The following is a 21,874-nucleotide window of genomic DNA, read 5'->3' as shown; positions in this document are numbered from 1 at the left end:
TTACAAGGTATTATAAAAGGGATTTTAAATAAAATAAATAACAAGAGAGATTGCATATATACATATACTTTAATAAAATACTTTTAGAATACAATAGTCAGTAAATAAATATTACAAAAAAATGGTCCCGTAAAATAAATTTGTACAGAACTAACATATCCCTACGTAAGAAAACTTAAATTATAATGACTAGACTAGGTTACAGGGAAACATTAATACCTTTTATGTGGAAGAAGAAAAATAGTTATATACAATTCGTCTATTTAGTATTTCCCTAAACATTGATTACATTTATTTCATGCTGTACTGCGAGAGGTTCCTTGAGGATTGTCTCTTATTAATAAAATATTTGGTCAAGATACAAACCGCATGGATTCATAAACTTAAAATCACATTTTATAAATACAGCACCACAATATATTAGTGAAACTTTATACATGAGTTCCATCTAATGAATGAACCTTACTTATTTTATTACCGTAATGACTATCAATTTGTATTTTTGTTTCTCTTTTACTTAAAGGAGATCTTAATGAAAACCTCGACTCCTTTTTGGCTATATGTTTTGGAGACTTAGGTGAATGTATAGGTACGATAGGGGTTGGTTTTGCTTTGTGGTATTCTAACATATCAATATTTGTATAGTTGTTGTCCAGTTTTCGATCCAGTATTCCTGAATTTTTGTCATATTTGCTGGGTCTAGGACCTGGTGAGCTGCTTTTTGAACGGTTTACACTCGGTTCAGAGAGTAACCTAGGGACTCCTTTGAAAGTTGGGCCTTCATTATGATTTGGTACAGAAACAGGGGTATGTGGAGCAGACTGGGAAACTGCCATCTTATTAATGGTGGTGGAAGTCGTTTCCCTTTCAATGGATTTATTGTTTTCAAGATGAGATCCAGATCCAAGTTGTCTCATATTTGGTTGGGATCTTAAACATTAATATTATTTACATTTTATAGTAATAATTAATACGAAAAATATATACCTAGCATGCATTGTTCTTTGAGCTTTAGTTGTTCTAGTTCGTATTAGCAGGCCAGCTGTTTTACCAGTAATTCTAACTGAATTTGATTTGTTATCTCGCATATGTTGGGTTCTTGCCCTTCCCAGAACTGCACTTCCAGCTAAAAATCAATACAATGAAATATTGTTTATTATTTTGTTTTTAGATTTAAAACAATTACGTGTGTGTCCAGTGTGCTTCCTTCTGGTTTGTGCCATGGCATACACAACAGCTGCTAAACTACTATAATGACTTGGTTGTCTTTGGAAACTTGCTGGTCTGCTCATATGCCTGCCCATGACAAAATACGTTTCCATACGACCTTTTCCTTTGACATCCACCATTCCTCTTTTCTTAATATCATAACCACGGAGCAACTAATAATTAATATATATTAGTATACTTTCCATATAATAAAAAATGTATTTATACTTGTGCAGTGTCCTTTGGAACCTGTATATAACCAATTAATCCGGTTGAATCCATTCTGGAAGCTAGATTAACTGTATCTCCCCATATATCAAACACGGGCTTTCTAGCTCCAATAACACCACACACCAAAGGTCCGAAAGATATACCAATTCTTAAGCCAAAATTGTTAAAGGAATCCTTGTTGATGGCTTCAAGTTTATGTTTCATGCAAAATGCGAAGTCCACCAAAGCATATAGATGCTCAGGGCTATCAGTGTTTACATTATGCTGCAAATAATTTTAATTTAATCAAGTTGGTAGATTGTAATATAAATAGTACCTTATCTGTGGGATTTAATCCGGATGCTGCCATGTATGTAGCAGTGGCACTTACAGTCTTAATTTTTTCTATGGAGCAAAATCTTTCTTCATCCAGAAGCTCATCAAAATCGGCTAAATGTATATTGGATACATTATGCAATGGTATAAAATTACAAGGCGTTTCCAACATACCTATAATTTCGTTCAACAGTCGTATACATTCGACCCCCTTATTGATGTCTTCCGAATAGAAATCCGTGAAGTTTGGTATGCTTGCGAATAACACGCCTATAGCTTTCTTGTCGAGAGCATAAAGTTCCTACAAAACACATTTATTACTGTATCATCAATTGTATTATTTTTTCACAATGTTTTACCTCACTGTTCCTTTCGTTGGACAAAAAATGTTGGGCGACATGATCGGGTAGTATATTCTTTAAAAGCTGCGTGTTATTGTGTCTCGTTTCCTCCATATCTTGTAACTCTCTTTCGGCTTGTTGTTTCCACAGAAAATCTAATCTAGACGTCACCTCAACCAGCCTGGCGTGGTAGGCAACCATCAGGAAGAAAACAACAAGCAAAATCAACATTTGTGCCGACATTGGGACACTATTTCTGGAACTGACAGTGCTTATTAACAGGTTTTGATTTAACTTATTGCATTACATACATGTCATCCGTTGTCTGCATATCGCTAAATGTTTCATTATAAGGGACAAGTATCAAAAATGTGTAAACACCGACCATCACCACAGCGAGGAACAGTTTTATTAGATAGTATAATTTTAGAGCAGTAGCCAAAGCTATTAAACAAAGAACCCAAGTAAAGACAATATATTCTGGATGAGGGCAAACTTCATTTTCTGAATAATATTGAAAAAGAGTCCTTGTATTTGAGTGCATATTATCGGACGAATCTAAGTTGTTTAAGTTAGTTTCGTTTATTATGCTCCGCTTAAATCGATCTGAATTACTTAATTTGTTTTCAATTCTTGTTAGGCTTTGGTTAAGTTTAGATAGTTTTTCGTTAATACTGTTTATTACGGAAGAGTCAGAGCATTGGTCGGAACAATTATTGTTGTCGCTGTTGATGTTCAATCTAATACTGTGGTTTACTTTGGCGGTCAGTGAGAGATTCAATACAAATTCATTTGAGCTAAGACTTTTTGTAATTTTGCGAATATTGATCAAATTTTGACTTTCTGAGCTTTCGGTTTCATTTGAAGATCCTCTAAAACGCTCTAAAGAAGTTGAAGTTACCAACGACATTATTATAATAACAGCACATATGAATGTCGTTCTTCTATTGCGATTATGTACTAATGCTGAAGAAATTTTTTGCACAGATTCTGGAAGCTGTTCGAATTCTTCAGCCATGACCAGAATGGTTGTGCAAGTAAGAACTATAGTAGTGACAACCAAAGCGATAATAAAAGTGGTGCTCCTGCAATTAAAAATTAACTATTAAAAAGTTGATAATATCCAATCAACTTACAATGAAGTAACAGCAACTTGGCATAGTGCTATAAAAATCCAAATAATAAAACAGCATAACATATTGGACTTGAACATGTCTTCTCTCAATTGACTGAACTAAAATAAAACATTCCATCAACACTTTATACAAAAACACATTTTAGTATTTTCATACTTCCAATTCCATGTTCTTGTTAATAAACCTTAAAGTCCAAGAATTAACATTGGCACTTCGCATTCTTTTGTTACTCTCAATTTCTATGCTGTGATCAATAATGTCATCAACTTGTTCAATGGTGGTACCAATGGTCGATCCACGTTTACGCATGTAGTTTTGTTGTGAAGCCTCGTACTTTCGGTAGTTGGGATCGTCATCTTCGTCCAGTTCTCCCGACAATGATTTATTCAACTATAAAATAAATTATAAAAGAAACGTGCCAATTATAAAATAAACGTGTCTTACATTTTCAAAGGGAATCTCTGGAGTCCAATCAGTTGTATTTTCATCATCCACCGCACTCTGTTGGATACCACTGTCAGATCTATCCCTGGATGGTGGTTGTGGAGGAGTGGCCGGTGTTGATGGAGTTTTTGGTGAGTTGAAGCCACTCATATGTTCCTCATCCCATAGTTTATTGGAAAATATACTAAAATATTATTTTGTATAATAAATAAAACGTAAGAAGTAAGTCACTTACCTAGGCCTTGATGCTAATCTTCTTCTGCTTCTCATTGGTTCAACTTGTTTTATTAGGTATGTTGTGACGTCATGTTCCCTTAAATATGAGTCCCTGTCTTGTCCATTTCCGGGTTCAACTTCATAGGTGCCATTCAAACATTGGTAAGTTGCTTCAGAGATATGAACTTGTCTGTAATTAAACAATGTGCATTTTATTGGATTATTTGTTGTTAAACGTTAATATTTGATGGTTTTACCCCGGTTTTCCCCCTGATTCCATATGATTTGCTAATCGTACGTCGTATGACCAGATGTCAAATTGCCATTTCCGCAAGCCAATTACACCACACAACACAGAGCCTGTATGTATTCCTATTCGCATGTCCAAATCTTCTACCTAAAACATGTACCAAACGAGATAACAAAGAACGAATAGTTACCGCCATTTTCATTGGGTCGTGTTAAAAAAATGCGTCTATTATAAATTTAAAAAAAAAATTAATTAGATGTCAAGAGTAATTAAGCTAATGACAGTTTCTCAAGATTTATCTGCGCGTAGACGACTGTGTACTTAACAAACAACATAAATCTCTGATAGTGATAACCTTCACTTATGCGACTAGTTTCATTTCATATAATCTTAATTTACTAGTAACTTGTGATTTAAAAATTTAAATAAGGTAATTATAAAATTAGCATTATAATATGCAGCTTAGTTTTATTTTATTAACTAAGATTATTTATTTATATCTCTTGGTTAAATGACATCGTTTAAATCATGTTTTAAATAAGGGTAAATATTAGGTTGATCATATATTTACACACATTGCTTTCATTTTTAAACTTTTTCTAACCCTAACTACTTGTTATTATATATAAACAATTTTAGGAGACATGGGAAGCATTACAGAAGGCCAAATATCTGAGATACTAAAAAAAATTAACATTGATAATGATTACGTGATAGAATCTCATAATATTCAAATATTTTCCGAAAAAATAGGTTTACTTGGTGACCACTATACACTTACGTTAATCTTGAGACATGTCAAAACCAATGAGCAAGTCAAGAAATCATACTTCGTCAAATGCTTCCCGAGTATCGAAGATTCTGCTACATTTGCAGAAGGCATAGGTGCTTTCAAGAAGGAAATTTTCGTGTACGATTTGTATGAAAAGTTTAAGGAGCACGCCGAGAATCTGGTTACTAGTTGTATACCAACGTTATACACATACAGTCATGACCAGTACATCGTACTTGAAAATTTATCTTCTAACGATTACCGCACCATCGACAAAATGAGATTCCTTGAATACGAAGAGGTATTAGTTATTGTTCAACAATTAGCCAAGTTACACGCCTCCAGTATAATTTACGAAGAACAAAAGTCCAAGGAGCTCGAAAGACAATATTCACTAATTGAGGAATATAAAAATGAATTGGACGAGTCTTTCTTCAACGACAGGGAAGGATTTCCAAATCAATGTGGAGTAGACGCAAGCGTTAAAGGTGTGCTGAGTGAAATTGATCTGTTCGACTTTCCTGAAACTTTGGCTTCTGGAAAGAAGTTCAAGGAAGTTGCGAAGCCTGTTCTGTATAAAATCTATGACCTGGTGAAGCCCTCGAAGAAATGGAAGAACGTGCTCTCGCACGGCGATTTGTGGGCGACAAATTTTCTTATTAAATATGACAGCGACAAGAAGCCGGTAGATTGTAAGTTTGTTGATTTTCAATGTGGAAGGTACGTGCCTCCTGCTCAGGACGTGATTTCTATGATTTATTTAACCACGTCCAGAATTTTTCGGCAGTCTTACATGTATCCGTTGTTGGGCATATATTACAATTATTTAGAGAAATATCTTAAAGCTTTTAATATTTCAATTCAAAATATTATTCCCTTTAACGATTTCCTTGAAAGCTGCGAAGAACAGAAGGTTTTTGCCATTGTACAGGCTGCCATATATTTTCCGTTAATTCTAATTAGTAATGACTTTGTTGAAAAGTACCTGAGAGATGGAGATCTACACAAAAAAGCACTATTTGAAGATAGAACTCATTTAATTTTGACACACAAAGATAAAGATTCTATCTATACAAAAAGATTGAGGGATTCTGTACATGATTTAAAATCTATTTGTGAATATTTGTAAATTGATAAAAAAATAAAAAATTGAAGCATTATTTAATGTTTTATTAAATTGTTTGTTGTATCGAAGAATTTATTGTTATTGTAATTATTTCATTTGTTTATTCATTTAGTACTAAATGATATTATTGCAATTATTTTGTGTCTGAAGGAGACACAGAAGACAAGTAAACAATATTTTATTAGATGCTTGATGATAAAGTAAACTTTGAACTCATTAAATATTAATTCAATGAACTGAACTGAACCTTTTATGCATTGTTCGCATTAATATTTAGGCCTTAAATTATTAAAAAATAAGATCGTAATAATATGTAACAAATAAATTTCAATAAATTTTCATTGCTTCTAATTTGTAACCATGTGTAATGAGAATAACGTTATCTGATAGCCTAAATTGTTACTTAAGTGATCTAGTTAAACAATTTGCACAGTAAAAATAAGTGGATAAAATTTGCACACACACGTGCGTCATCAAACTTTATATTATATTTAATAATATGCTCATATATTTAGAAAATTTATTGTTATACTTAAAAAGTAAAAGTACATATGCTTATTATATTGAGATACTTACTCCTTTCAATTTTTTACTATTGTAACTAGCCTATTTCTGTTATAAAAACTTTATAAACTGGTTTAAGTTGAAGCAAAATATTCAACGCATGCCGCAAATTGCGTAATGAATTGAGATCATAATAAAAGAGGCAGATTAATCAGTGACGAATGATTCCGTTCAGTTTATGAACTTTGATTCTCAACACTTACTCATTTATTATCTACGATAATTTTTTTCTCAAATTCAAGGTCTTGAACTAAATTCTAAAGAAATTTAAAGTAAATAAATAAATACTATTTACAAACTGTTCAAATAAGAAACATTGAATTTCTTTGAGTATTGATAGTAATAATATTTTCTAACCTTCATAAAAAAGCAACTCATAGTGATTCAAGTTCTTAATCTTTTAATTAAAAAATTGGCGATGTTTGTTTTACTTAGTTTTAAAATTTGTTATTTATGTAGTTACTATTATTTTGTTAGATGTTATTAAATACTTCACAAACTATTTTAGTTATAAAAAATAATGTTTTCGTCTAGGTTTTAATAAATACCATAAATTATAATTTAAATCATGAGAGTTAAGTTTACACTTTCATACATAATCTTTTTAACACAATATTGCATAATATAACAAAATTTATGTTATTTCTGAAAACGTCCAGTGACAATTCTTACTATATCACCTATTAAATATATAAATTATTATGTATCAATATCGTGTTAACTTTACATCAAAAATATAAAATGTATATTTTTTATAAAAATTTTTGGTTGCATTAAGCGTACTTAAGATTTTACAAATACCATAAATTATTATATTAATTATGATCAGAATAAGATAGATAAATAGTATGTGGTAGTTATCGTACTTAAAGCGTAATTCAGATTGTAATTGTTTTAGTTATTTGCGTCATTACGAAGACTGCCTCATTAATTCCCTTCAAATAATGAATATTCATATACAATTTTTTTTTTTATTTAATAGTAAAAATATATTTTTATATTTGATAATGGTAGGGAAAAGTTACAGTTAAAGTATTTTTAAAAATAAAAAATTACGTTTTGATTTTAATATAACAAACGTATTTTTCGAATTTCCTTTTTTTCTAAAAATTACAGTAAAACAGTAAAAGTTAGATTAAAAAAATTATTCATGCACTTTATTTTTATTATTTTTTATTATAACTTTATTTATAGTTTCTTATATATATATATATATATATATATATATATATATATTACTTAATATCTGTGAAATCTGTGAAATTAGTGTATAACATATACAGAATGATTCACCTAATTTATACATGGGAAGCCTGTGGAGATTGGAAAAAGTATTTATTTAAATTTTTTGTAGCAGTTATGATTAGATTTGAATTAATTTTTTGTAATATTCATACATTCATTTTTATTTTCAAAATTTTTGAAAGATGTCTAAAATGTCTCTATAGCCACCACTGTTGATACTGGAAAGTTCACTTTCGACATACACGTTAAAGAAGACATCAATGACTTTGTTATTTTCAATGGAATAACAAATAGGTACATTTTAGCCTAATTAAATTGAATATTAAAAAACACTCCGATTGTATAAGCATTGTCTCTACAGTAGGAAAAGCATTTGACCCGTCTGAATTTAGAGAGAGACATCATGCATGACGGAGACAGTAGAAGTCTGTCTCATAGTGGGAGACTTACTGTCTCTATTGTTCATGTTGTCTCTTTCAGGATTCAGATGGATCAAACTCTTTTCGTATTGTATATAAAATGAATATTAACAGAGATTATACTATTTTCATTGAAAATAACAAAGTTAAACTGGCAAAAGAAGGAGTTTTATTCAAAATAAATTAGAAAAGTAGTTCAATTCAAATTATAATTATAATTTCAAATTAATACCTTTTTCCGTACTCCCCTGTATATGTATTTAATTAAAAAAAAATTACACACTTTTTAAATTTTTATATTTCTTTTAGTTTTCGTGAAAAATTTTTAAATATTAATTATTAATATATTTATTTATATTTATCAGAGTGAATAAATTATGAATTATAATTAATAATTAATTTTAATCATAATAATTATTAGATGGTTTTCATGCATAATGAAATATCCATTAAATTTAATAGATATTTTCATAATAATTTATTTTAATATAAACCATAAACGATTAAACTTTTTAAAAATGCTGGTAAATATTTATGTATATATTTTTATATTATTATCCCTCTCATTGTTCTGACAATATACAGATAAGACCCAATGATTTCAGAGTGATGAATATATAAAGAACACGAGGCGAAATTACATTTGCATTAAAACCGTCTATCATGTCTATTACAAATCTACAGTTATTCTGTGAATGCATAACTAAAAACTATGCAGGCACTGATTCAAAAATAAGTAATGTGGACTTTACGGTATTAAAATCATGTGTCTTCGATTTTAACGTCAAAATAGAATGTGAGAATACACTTAAAATATTCTATGTTATACAAATAAAGTGGCATGCCGGTGATACTGAAAAATGTAAAACTTCAGGAGAGGTCCAATACAAATCTCAAAAAAAGATGTTCAACAGCTACACCAAGCTAGATTCGGTAATTCTTCCTTACTTGATAATAATCGGAAACGATGCCAGCTTTTACTACGTCTACGAGAGTACACACTTGGAAAATTATGAGTTAAACAAGAAGTCTGCGAATAACATGGATTGGGATCACTTATCGCTTGTTATGAGAAACATTTCAGAAATAAACGCTTCAACATATCGTACTGTAAGTTCAAGCAAAGAGATGGATGATCAGTTTCTGAATGTGAATACGGAGGACTTCAACACCACTGATTTGGGAAAATATGAACAGAATATCAAGGAAATAATGCAGAAAACGTCGGAGAAAATGTTAAGTTCCAACAACGTGGTAACTGCAGTCCCAGGCCTTCGTGTAAGTCATTTAATTTTTTCTTACAAAGACGACAAACCCATATCGTGCAAAATCATTAATTACTGCAGTTATAAGTATAAGCCTATGGAACTTACTCTGCTGCATTACATATTTCAAATAACTGATCAAAGTGTCCGTCAACATTTTTATCATGATTTGGTTAAATATTACTTTGACACATTTGTAGACGATTTAAAGTCCAGAAATATAGCACATAACTTTAATTTTGACGATTTTGAATGTGTCCTGCATGAATATTTACCTTTTGTGAAATTAAATAACCCGATTTATTGCATGCGTTTTGATAATAAGTCACAATTAACAACAAATCCAAACCAGCAATCTGTAAACGAATTGAAGGAAATTTTCTTTCAAAGTAAAATAACCAGAGAAGATTGTTATGCGATTCTTAAACAGCAATTAGGAACATCAGAATATGAATTTATTAATTTCAAATTGTTACCTTGGGACGGAACTTCAGGATATCTAGGAGAATACTGTAAGTTAATCATTTCAATAATTCACAACAAGGAAGAAAAAGTATTTCAGTATTTCGCAAAATTTATGCCCGTCAAAGATGAGGCCGCAGAATTTGCATTGCAAGCCAACGTTTTCAAGAAAGAAATATTTTTTTACAAAAATTTAGGCCAAAATATACTGAACATGGGCATTGATATATTAAAAGATTGTTTCCCAATTTGTTTCCTCCAGAGATACAACGATGTGGTGGTATTTGATGACTTGTCTAGTCTGGGCTATAGGAGCTTACCTAATAAAGATCCTTACTCCTTTGAAGCTCTGTCCATGCTTGTGAAAAAATCTGCAAAATTCCATGCCAGTACTATCTTATATGAAGAAATGGTCTCAAGGGAAACTGGAAAAAAATATCGCCTGGATCAAGAGTACGAAGAATATTTTGGTGAGGGTCTATTCTTGTCAGAAGGAGATTCAATGTCCAAGAAATGGTGGGCCACAGGCGTCAAGGCTGTTAACGAATATATATTAGACCAATTTCCTGATGTGTGTAAGGAAATCAGTTTAGAAGAATTCAAGAAAAGAGTCAAAATTGCATTTCAAGTGGCTTTCCATAAAGTGAGGAAATCTAAGAAATTCAGGAACGTACTGAATCATGGAGATATGTGGGGTGCAAACGTTCTCTTCAAGAAAGATGGGGACAATCTTGTGGATTGTAAACTAGTAGATTTTCAATTGATCAGATATTGTCCCGCAGCTCATGATCTTCTGGTCAACATTCACATCAACACCGACAGGAAAACAAGGCGTAAACATTTTAAGCAGTTGATTGATATTTATTATGAAGAACTGTCAAAACACATACAAAATTTCGGATTTAACATGGACGAAGTTTGTCCATATGAAGAATATATTGAAAGTGTGCATTACATGAAATCCCAAGCAGTTACTCAATCATCTGTTTATGCCCAGTTAACATATTTGGATGCTTCAGAATACGAAATTTTGATGGGTGATCCAGAAAAAAGAAAAATTGCCCTTTCAATAGACCGAACTGATTTTATACGTGAAATTATGAATAAATCAGTTGCATTTAGAACCAAATTTGGGGAACTTGTTGAAGACTTATATGAAATGTGTTTGGAAGAGAATTTTGCTACTGTATTATAATTTGTAAATAATTTTATTATATTAATAAACTATGAAGTATTAATGTCCTTTTTATTTATGCAAACAACAAAGTAATATTTTACTATATTTTTCAACAGTTATATATGAGCCAAAGAAAATAATTATTTAAATTTTGAAGGTAAGTAGTAACCCTTTTAATTAATTCTACCAAATTATATTTATTTAAAATCTACATTTACAAAAAGTGATTTTTCAGTAAACAACATATATACACACTTTATAAACTTTGTTTTGTTGTCTAAATTAATTTTCTTTTAAATTTTCTGAATACTTAAATTATTCTACATTCTTTTTATTTTATTTTAAATAATTAATTGGTATTAACAAATTTAAAATAATAAATAATAAATACTATAAAATAATTTGTTTATTTCATCTCATTTTGTGTTACAAGAAAATATTAAAACTATATAATTATAATTGCTTCTTTAAAGGAAATGTTAATTTTTTCTCTTCTTGGTTATGTATAATTGTTACTTTTATTAAATTAATGTCCACGTTCAAATCAATTAATTCATAATTTTCTGAGCCCAAATAATTATTAATAAGTTCGAAACAGTCTTCCACAGAAACTTCTGGCGTAAAAAGGACCTCTTTCAGTTCTAGTAGAGCTTCATCTAATAACATTCGGTAGTTTTCGTCATCCCTGTATAATTCTTTTATATACGGTGATCTGTCTTCAAAAACAAACTTTTTAAATTCTTCTTTTTCTGCTGTTAGTTTCTTCATATATTCAGAATTTCCACCAATCATAGATACTTGATTTGCACAGTTTAGTTTTATAACGGGCAAATATTCATCAATTGCTTCTTTAAATTGTTTTTTAGACCAAATCGTGTTGATATCCAAGTTCAACTGACTTAATTGTTCTTGAAGGCAATTATAATAATAATAAATAAAGTCGTGAAAATGATATTGTCTCACTTTTCTGTCAGTAGTCATAAAAATCAGGAAAAGAACGTCAAATGCTGGAGAGCAATACTTAAGCAATTGAAAGTCTACTAGTTTACAGTCAACTGGAACACCATTATTGTATTTAAACATGAAATTGTTAGCCCACAGATCTCCGTGACACAAAATATTCCTTGATTTATTGGGATTATTAAGTTTAAATGAAATGTCGTTGCGTAATTTAATCAGTTTTTCTTTAAATTCTTCTCTTATAGCTTCATCTTGTGGCCTCTCATCAATTAAGGTACTCAGACCTTTAAAACTAGCGACAAGGTACTTAAAACCTAAGCTATCAGGAGTGCTAAAAATTGGTTCAAATATTTCAACGCTAAATAGGTCTGTAACTTTCTTATTCTGGTTAGTTTCTTCATAGGCAAAAGAAGTAGTATGAAACTTTGCTAAAGCTTTTAATGCCAGTTTAATATGCTGGTCATCAAAAATGCCAGAATTAGCTTGCTCAACCATTGTATAACCTTTGGTGGTTATATCTTCAAACACCACAATGTCATTTTTTCTCCCAAAACAATATTTGCCAGTAAAACTCAGATCACAATTTGGTATGTCTTCACTAATTTGTTTTAACACTCTCTCATAAAAATCCATTTCCCTGATGAACGCATTTACATCCATACAATATTGAGCCATCAGTTCCTGTCCGAAAGGAAAGCGTTTCGCGAAGAATTTAATGTCCTTTTCTATTTTATTGTTTAAGTCCAATAATTTCACCAGTATTGAAATATGTTCACCCAAAAAACCGTCAACATTTTCACCAAATGGTCGAAGTTTATAATCCAATATTTTAAAATTGCTATGACCAATATAATTTTTCACAATTTCTTGACATTCTTGATTACTTATGACTTCCATTTTTCTTTATTACAACTCCACAACTACACAAAGCACAGAGATTAATACTACTCTTTAATATTTATCAGAACGTTAAAAGACTTCTGATTTACAGTTGTTAATCTACGAAGACAATGACAGATTAACATTATTTGAATATATATTATTATTCTTTGTAAAATAATCTTTATAAATAATAAATAATGTCGCTGAGTATCTGCGAAAGACCGAGTAGCTTCTGTCCCCATAACAAACAAAGTTTTCCATTAACTTTAAGCTCCATGTAAATAAAGTGGCTGTCCATGCTCATTCAAAACTGTATATTATCAGATTTACAATTTGCAGTGACGTCAGAATATTTTTTTAGACTCAGAAGTTAAGCTGTGCCACAAGTAACTATTATTTGCCACCCGTCTTTATTTACATAATTTTAATTGGCACACTATTGTTAAACAAAAAGATAATGTGCACCACACTTATAAATTAAACACAGACTGATTTAAATCTATCATGGGAATAACAAATACTAAATCCTTTATTAAATGTGCATTAGGTATACAATTTGACGGTGACGACATGTGGTCTAATATTCTTAAATATTTATTTACGGCCACAAATCAAAGGCAATTACTTCAATTGACTGTGCTATAAATAGCTTTAAGATTGTTGGTATACATTATTGTTCTGCATCTCACAGTTGACTAATAATGTCTCATATAGTGTCTATCGACGACTGCAAAACAATTGTCAGCAATTATCTACAAATTGATAATTTCTCAGTAAAAAGTTTCAAATTACATCCACATGGGAAAGACGTCAATGGATTTCTTGGTGAGCACTTGTCGCTTCAAATAAAAATCCAGTATCCGGAAGATGAAGAAGTTCACAAGTTGAAATTCTTTGCGAAAAGATTCCCCTACGAACAAGTTCTGGCAACGGAGTTTGCTAAAAGTGTTAATGCTTTTGGAAGAGAAATCGCACTATACGAAGAAGTTCTAAAGGAGTTCAAGAGGACAATACCTGGCTTTGAAGATACGTTTATTGGAAAATTCTGTTTTGGTACATACGATATGGTGGTGTTTGAAGACTTATCTGTCAAAGGATATACCGTTGCTAAAAAACCAAATTTGAATCTCCTTGATTTGGAGCATCTTAGACTAGTGATTAAAGTGCTAGCCAAGTTCCACGCAGGTTCCATATTATTTGAAGAAATTAAAACTAACGAATGTGGCTCCAAACAAACAATAGTGGATTGCATCGATGTTAAAATGGACGAACCTTTATTTGTGAACAACAAGGAACTACTAGGTACGCAATATTTGAATGCAAGTTTGAAAGGTCTGCTGGCTTTAATTGACGAGCTCCCAAAGAACTGCATGACTAACGAGGCATTCAAACAAAAACTGGAAGAGCTTCACGCACACATGTTTGAAATTATGGAACCACAAACAAAATTTAGAAACGTGCTTTGCCACGGTGATCTCTGGCCGAAAAATTTTATGTACAAATACGAGCATGATGTGCCCATCGATTGCAAGTTGGTGGATTTCCAACTGCAAAGATACTGTCCGCCTGCTCATGACGTCTTAACATTAATATTTTTGACGACCAACAAAGAAATGAGGCAACATCATTTCCACAATCTCCTGAGGTTTTATCACAACTGCCTCAAAGAAGAGCTCAACAGACACGGACTCGATATTAAGTCAATTTTATCGTTTGATGAATTCAAAGTGTCAGTTCATTATTATTTACCCTACATTAAACTTTTTAGTGCTTATCAAATGTCGATGTTGTCCACAAATGGTGACTACATAAAAACATTAATGCAGAACAAGGAACAATTTAAAATTTTTACTTATGGTGATAGGTCACTTTTTATTAAAGATATATTTAGGGAAGACGAGAACTACAAATTTTTAATGAGTGAGGCACTTGTGGAACTTCGGGAAATTGTATCTATACCCAGAGTAACCCGCGAAGATTGCTACAAAGTGATGAATAGGAAACTTGGATCCTCATATTACGTCCTGGATTCATTCGAAGTTGTTCCTTACTCCGGTGCTCTAGGCTTTATGGGTGAATACTTTAGACTAAATATTTATATTCATTATCACTTAAAGAAGAGGAAGTTTCAATTCTTTGTGAAGACAATGCCCGCCAAGCAATCTGCGAATGATATAGCAACCGCTACTGGATTATTTTCTAAGGAAGTTTTTGTGTACGAGAAATTTTCTCAAATGGCTAACAACATGGATATCGACTTGATAAAAGATTGTATCATTGGCTGTTACTACACGAGGCTTAATGACATTGAAATTTTAGATGATATGAGCCTGCAAGAGTACAAAACACTTGGAGTAGCTGAACCACTTACTATAGACATGTTAGCAGTTGGTTTGAAGCAACTTGCAAAGTTTCACGCTACTTCTTTGTTGATAGAAGACAGGATGTCGGATCAACTTGACAGTCCCTATCGTTTAATCGATTTGTTCCACGATTACGTTAAAGATGTCGCGTTCAACAAAATGCCAAGCAATATCAGTGAGCGTTTTTGGAAAGTAGGTGCCAATTCGGTAGAGACAGCAATCGATCTTTTCCCAGACATTGCTAATGATAAATTGACTATCGAAAATTTTAAATTAAAAGCTGACATTGTCCGAGACAGCTTTTATAGTAATAGTAAGCCTTCAAAGCATTTTAGAAACGTATTGTGTCATGGAGATTTATGGTCAACAAACATGATGTACAAATTCAAGAACAATGAACCAGTTGATGCAAAAATTATTGACTTCCAATTCACTAGATACTGCGTACCAGGACACGATGTCCTTAGTTTTATTTACTTTACAACTAGAAGGGAACTAAGAGAAAAATCTTTGAACTACTTGATAGAAATTTACTATAAGGAGTTATGCAAAGCCGTAGGAAAATGCGGTGGTTACATTGAAGAAATCTACCCTTATAAAACATTCATGGAAATGATTGAGTATATAACACCCCAAGTTTTGATTCAAAATATTATTATGCAAGAATTTATTGCTTGTCCTAGTGATGAGTTGGATAAATTCTTTAGCATTGAAGAGGCAATTCAAAAAACTTATTTTGAAGATAGAACTGATCTTATTCATCAAATGTGTAAAATATCCACATTGTATAAAGATATTTTAAAGGATACTATACTGGATTTGTATGATTATTGCCAAAGTGATTTCATTTCGTAGTTAATTCTAGTTATTTTAAAAAAATTAAAATATATTTATGTTTAGCACTATTAAATAAACTATTAGCTGACATATTTAATTATTTAAATGCCTTAACATAACAGAAACTTTATACATTTTACTGCTGTAGTAAATAATGTTAAAAGAAGTTAATTGTAAGCTCTGATAATATATGCAAATAATGTCTATTAATTATATATTTTTTAAATTATCACGTATATTAATTAACATAATTAACTGATATCCAATTTTCCTGCAAATTTGGGAACAATATTTAAATTTATAACTATGTACATAAAATTGTTTACTATTTCATGAACTAATCAAATTGGAATTGGGAAAATATTTTCATTAATGTGAATAAATTGTTTACTTACAATTGAACATTCTTAGTAATCTAGTGTAAAATATTCAACAACAACTAAAAAGGCGATAATAAAAATGTTTGTGATATAATGACCCGACCTATATAAATAATTCGCGTAATTTGGATAGAGTGCATTCATAACAGTAAGCGACATGTTGAAGATAATTTCTTCTCAAGAATGCGAGAGTATCGTGAAACAAAGTGTGAATAATGACGATATAAAAATAGTGAGTTACAAGATATTGCCACATGTTAATTGCCATGGATTCCTATCTGAACATTTGTCGATCCAAGTTAAATTACAACGAAATGGTGAAGATGAAATTACAAAGCATCGATACTTTGCTAGACGTTTTCCAACGAATATTTTGAAGGCAAGTTTTGCTAAAGATGTGAACTCCTTTGGAAGAGAAATCAGCATGTTTGAGGTGGCCCTAAGGAAATTTTGTGCGACCATTCCTAAATACGAAAACGATTTTGCTCCAAAGTTTTACCTGGGAAGGAAGGATGATTTGATTGTATTAGAAGATTTGTCCATTAAAGGATACACCATTGCCAAAAAGCCAAACTTAAACTTACTGGATTTGGATCACATAAGAGTAGTATTAAAAACATTGGCGAAATTTCACTCCGGATCATTGGCGTACGAAGAAATAAAATCGAAGGAGCTAAATCGTAATTTTAGCTTGCTAGAAGATTTCAATTTTGAATTGAACGAACCGCTTTTCAGCAAGACCGAAGGACATCTGGGAAAGAAGTATCTACTAGCCAGCATGGACGGATTAATGGGGACGATTCAAGAAGTTCCAAAAAATTGCGTCTCAACCAGAGAGCTGAAAGACAAAATGTGGAAACTATTTTACGACGCTTTTGAAGTAATGCAGCCTCAGAAGAAATTCAGAAATGTATTATGTCATGGTGATTTGTGGCCCAGGAACTTTTTGTACAAATATGAAAATGATCTGCCTACATTTTGTAAGTTAGTCGATTTTCAATTATTGCGATACTTCCCCCCAGCCCACGATGTCCTGCTTCTAATATTCCTAACGACAAATAAGGAAATGCGACAGCATCATTTTCACAATCTCTTGCGCTACTATCACAACTGTCTTAAAGAAGAAATGGCAAAATATGGATATGACATTAAACGAATATTAAGTTTTGACGAATTTAAAGTTTCTGTGCATCATTTGTTGCCAACCATCAAACTCTTTACTGCTATAGAATTGTCAATGTTAGCAGCTAATACGGAATACATGACTGACATTTTAAGAAATCCGGAAGATTTTGAAAATTTTGTATTCGGCAATCGATCTCCTTACATCAAGATGCTTCTGGAACTGGATGAAGACTATAAATACTTGTTAACTGAAGCAGTTATAGAATTAAAGGAAATACTCACAATTCCTAAAGTGACCCGAGAAGATTGTTATAAAGTAATGAACAGGAAACTGGGATCATCATATTATACGTTTGACTCTTTCCAAGTAATACCATTTTCTGAAGCTTCTGGCTTTTGCGGAGATTATTACAAGCTCATTATTTTTATACACCACAATGTAAAGAAGAGGGAGTATGACTTTTTCGTTAAGTGTATGCCTTCAGGGAAGTCACCGAACAGAATGGCTTTGGAAACTGGTCTTTTTTCAAAAGAAATTTTTATATATGAAACGTTTTCGCAGTTGGCTAACAATATCGATGTAGATTTTATAAATGATTGTATAACTACTTGTTATTTTACAAGAGTAAACGATTTGGAAATTATGGACGATTTGTCATTGAAAGGGTATAAAACATTATCAGCTTTACAACCATTCAATTTAGAATTACTGACGATGGCGATAAGAAAACTGGCGCAGTTTCATGCGTCATCTTTAGTGGTCGAAGAAAAAATGACTGATCAATTAGAAATCAAATACAGATTAAATGAAGAACATGCAGATAATTTGAAGGAGAAATTTTTTTTGAAATACGACAACCATCATGGTGGACGTCACTGGCGTGCTGGTGTGTTTTCGATAGATTTAGTCCTGGATTTGTGTAGTGGAGTTCTGGATTTAAATACTAAGGAGTTGCCATTTGAAGACTTTAGGACGAAAGCAAGACACATGCAAGATTTGTTTTTTGAAATAATAAAACCGTCAGATAGATTTAGAAATGTCATATGCCATGGAGATATGTGGATTACCAATATATTATTCAAATTTGTAAATAATAAACCTGTTGATTGTAAATTTATTGATTTCCAAATGATAAGATACTGTCCGCCAGGTCAAGACATCTTCACAATCATTCATGTTAATACTGACAGGGAAACTAGAACTAAACACAGTAAAGAGCTCACTGAAATATATTATCAAGAACTTGCCAAATCAATTGAAGACTGCGGATACAGTATTGAAGATATTTATCCATACGATGAATATGTAAAAATGTTAGATTACATGAAACCTTTTTCCTTAGTGCACAACATTATCATGAGAGAAATGATTTCATGTACACCTGACGAGATTAAAGGGTTACTAAAGGATGAAGAAACGTGTAATAAAATATTTTTTGAAGATAGAAGTGAACTTATCAAAAATATGTTCAGTAAGTCTGTTTACTATAGAACTGTTCTGTCAGAAGCTGTATTAGATATGTATGAGTATTGCAAAATAAAGTCTTTTACGTAAATGAATAAGGCTGATTTATTTTTATGGGTATTCGTTAAAAAAATTGTTTATTCCAATTGTTATTGATAACAACTGTACCAATTAAATGAAAATATGTCAATTAAACAAATGATCAAAATATTTTGCAAACATAAAGATAGCCATTTGCACAAGACAATAAGTGATAGTGGAAAAACACAAACTTTGTTAATAAATTAAATAAGTAACTTTTTTACCAATTACTTTGTTAATAAATTAAATAAGTAATTTTTTTACCAATTATGTGTAAGTAATATTGATAGAAGCAACTAATCTTTGTGGATCTTAAACTGTTGGTTGGTGATAAAATTCAAAACAAATACAGACAAGAATTGCATAAATATATTTATTTAAAATATGACATACTTGCGTTTTTTGTCTGGTGTCCTTGATAGCTTTAATCATGTGTAGTCCCATTTCCACACAACAATGTGCATGATCAGATCTTGGTTCAGGTAGGCCACAAACACAATAATAACAGTCTCCTAAAAGCTTAATCCTTAAACAATGGTTCTCCTGCAAAACACAAATTTATTTATATATTTATTTGTTAAACACACATAAACTTACGGCAGCCAGTTTATCGAATTTGGCAAAGAGCTCATTCAAAATCTTTACTAGTTCTTGTGCCGTACATTTTGTTGCCAATGCTGAAACATTAAATTTGTAATGTGTATTAAATATTGTGTATGCATTTGCTAACCTGTGAACCCTTTTATGTCGGCAAACAGGATACTAACATTTTCGTATCTGTGAATATAAATCTTGTGGAATTGGTTGGGCTGAAACACTCCGCCTTTTTCCTCTCTTTCAATGTCTTTGATCATTTCTTTGGCCACGAAATCAGGAAGCACTGGAAACGATTAATTGCACTAATTGTACAAAATGTAATTGAATTGTTACCGGATAAAAGCAATTTTTCTTGTTTGTCGTTTTCACTTTGTGTTTTATATCTGGTCTCCATTGATCTGTGTGTCTCCAGAAAAGCCTTCCTTTGACCCCTGTCGGTGAGATATTTCGTGTACATGCCGGCAAAATTAACCGCCGTGTAAAGGAGGATGTTCGATATAATTTTTCTCACGTTGCATTCCTCATTGTCCGTGTTCTGCAAACAATTAAATTTTAAATGTGTTTGAAATTGTCGACGTGCAAAATAATACATTCTCACTGTTGAAAAATTCAAAGGATATTATTATGACGTGTCCAGTGGCTGAGAGACATCCAGCAATCATGCACCACCGTAGGGGTAGAGGCAACATAGCATAAGGAACGAAAACTATAAAGAGGATGTACCACACCAAATCTTCCTTTTCCGAAAATCCAATACCTTGACCAAGGAAACCTAAAATGTAATTTATATTAATAGTTGTTGTTTATAAAACACTCCAATTTAATTAATTAGTTAATTATGTTACATCATTCAAATACTAATCAATCCAATTTTCGTCTGCACATTTAGGAATTCCCAATGTTGAAATTCAGTTAATGTACTTCTTTCAATTTACAAATTAATTCATTACTTAGCATATGTATTGTATAAAATCACATTAATTCAATTTAAAAGAAAATGAATTACATTCCGTCTGAAACGAAAATACATTTGCCTTGTACGTTACATGCAGAATTCTGTCAGAGACTAATGGTTTCTGACATGATTGCACTGGGGACAATAATTTAACATGTTTCACATCACAGTTATTATGGCGTACAGGATTTTCCTTATTATCAAATAAAGGTAAATTATTAACACTACTTTGGTTATATTTATATTAAATATATAGAACTTGATATTGACTTTTTTAATTTTCGTTAAATCAGTTTCTTGTTTCCCATCTATTCATAAACAAAAAAAAGACACAACTAGCGTTAACATAATTGGTTTAGGATTATGAACGAGTTATCATTGAAAGGGTATAAAATGGTGATAAAAACAGATACAGTTTCATGTTTCATCTTTGGTAATGTAGAAATGAATGAACATGAAATTACAAATCAAACATTATGTATGTAGAATATGTAGATAATTTAAAATATTTTTGTAAACGAGTGGTGGACACCACTAGACTGCTTCTGGTGTTCAATAGATGTAGTCTTAAATTTATGTAGTGAATTCATTATTTAAATAGTAAAGAATTACCATATGCAGAGTTTAGTATGAAAGCAAGGCTCATGCAACATTTGTTTTTTGAAATAACAAAACCACCAGATTTAGAAATGTCATGTGGCATGGAAATGTGTGGATTACTAATATATTATTCAAACTTGTAAATAATAAACCCGATGACAGGGAAACTAGAACGTGACACAGTAAAGAACTTAGTTATTGTGGCGAATGTAAATATGGTATTAATGTTTTCCTGTGTTATTAAATTGAGACAAATTATTAAAAATTGTTGCATTATATTTTCAATAAAATATATAGAATATAACTTATAGAAAATTAACGCTGAAAAAATTACTATTTGAAGAGTTTAAAAAAAAGCAAGACATATGCAAGTTTTGTTTTATAAAATAACTAGCTGTACTCGCGACTTCGTCCGATAGAGTGTTGAATACGATCGTTTTCTAGACGATGATCTCGA

At 31.3% G+C, this 21,874-nt stretch overlaps 6 protein-coding genes across 10 annotated transcripts in view; 4 read left to right on the top strand and 2 right to left on the bottom strand.

Annotated features, from left to right (window-relative positions):
- Positions 1-50: 50 nt before the first annotated feature.
- Positions 51-21,874, bottom strand: part of LOC109600569 (adenylyl cyclase 78C) — an 88,309-nt gene continuing 66,485 nt past the window's right edge. For 2 of the 4 annotated variants that reach the window (XM_049966648.1, XM_049966647.1), the window contains exons 7-24: positions 20,453-20,634; positions 20,196-20,397; positions 19,996-20,145; positions 19,863-19,942; positions 19,659-19,808; positions 4,150-4,289; positions 3,912-4,082; positions 3,677-3,860; positions 3,389-3,622; positions 3,233-3,330; positions 2,408-3,181; positions 2,115-2,358; positions 1,930-2,056; positions 1,758-1,869; positions 1,438-1,708; positions 1,187-1,382; positions 988-1,126; positions 51-930 (exon numbers count right to left, since the gene is read on the bottom strand). In XM_049966648.1, coding sequence (XP_049822605.1) covers positions 432-930; positions 988-1,126; positions 1,187-1,382; positions 1,438-1,708; positions 1,758-1,869; positions 1,930-2,056; positions 2,115-2,358; positions 2,408-3,181; positions 3,233-3,330; positions 3,389-3,622; positions 3,677-3,860; positions 3,912-4,082; positions 4,150-4,289; positions 19,659-19,808; positions 19,863-19,942; positions 19,996-20,145; positions 20,196-20,397; positions 20,453-20,634 — 3,953 coding nt within the window. In that variant the 3' untranslated portion in view covers positions 51-431. Of the gene's footprint in view, positions 931-987; positions 1,127-1,186; positions 1,383-1,437; positions 1,709-1,756; positions 1,870-1,929; positions 2,057-2,114; positions 2,359-2,407; positions 3,182-3,232; positions 3,331-3,388; positions 3,623-3,676; positions 3,861-3,911; positions 4,083-4,149; positions 4,290-19,658; positions 19,809-19,862; positions 19,943-19,995; positions 20,146-20,195; positions 20,398-20,452; positions 20,635-21,874 lie in introns of all 4 variants that reach the window. The other 2 variants (XM_049966649.1, XM_049966650.1) reach the window with 2 other exon arrangements.
- Positions 4,439-6,074, top strand: LOC109600567 (uncharacterized). 2 transcript variants are annotated; one of them, XM_049966665.1, is made up of 2 exons: positions 4,439-4,572; positions 4,782-6,074. In XM_049966665.1, exon 2 carries the CDS (start codon positions 4,787-4,789, stop codon positions 6,041-6,043), a length of 1,257 nt encoding a protein of 418 aa, XP_049822622.1. In that variant the 5' UTR covers positions 4,439-4,572; positions 4,782-4,786; the 3' UTR covers positions 6,044-6,074. The 2 variants fall into 2 exon arrangements, with proteins under 2 accessions (XP_049822622.1, XP_049822623.1); XM_049966666.1 differs by having other exon boundaries at positions 4,558-4,685.
- On the top strand, positions 8,940-11,233 carry LOC109600573 (uncharacterized). Its single transcript, XM_049966656.1, has one exon. The coding sequence runs from the start codon at positions 9,172-9,174 to the stop codon at positions 11,188-11,190; it is 2,019 nt and encodes a 672-aa protein (XP_049822613.1). The 5' UTR covers positions 8,940-9,171; the 3' UTR covers positions 11,191-11,233.
- On the bottom strand, positions 11,561-13,126 carry LOC126265381 (uncharacterized). Its single transcript, XM_049966663.1, has one exon. It carries the CDS (start codon positions 13,027-13,029, stop codon positions 11,626-11,628), a length of 1,404 nt encoding a protein of 467 aa, XP_049822620.1. The 5' UTR covers positions 13,030-13,126; the 3' UTR covers positions 11,561-11,625.
- LOC109600568 (uncharacterized) lies at positions 13,636-16,306 on the top strand. Its single transcript, XM_049966655.1, has one exon. It carries the CDS (start codon positions 13,716-13,718, stop codon positions 16,230-16,232), a length of 2,517 nt encoding a protein of 838 aa, XP_049822612.1. The 5' UTR covers positions 13,636-13,715; the 3' UTR covers positions 16,233-16,306.
- On the top strand, positions 16,733-19,282 carry LOC109600574 (uncharacterized). The gene has a single exon (XM_020016741.2). The coding sequence runs from the start codon at positions 16,752-16,754 to the stop codon at positions 19,272-19,274; it is 2,523 nt and encodes an 840-aa protein (XP_019872300.2). The 5' UTR covers positions 16,733-16,751; the 3' UTR covers positions 19,275-19,282.

Source organism: Aethina tumida, chromosome 4, assembly GCF_024364675.1.
Source record: "Aethina tumida isolate Nest 87 chromosome 4, icAetTumi1.1, whole genome shotgun sequence".
Taxonomy (NCBI): domain Eukaryota; kingdom Metazoa; phylum Arthropoda; class Insecta; order Coleoptera; family Nitidulidae; genus Aethina; species Aethina tumida.
The sequence above is the reverse complement of the archived record's forward strand: the minus strand, read 5'-3'. Positions and strand labels throughout refer to the sequence as shown.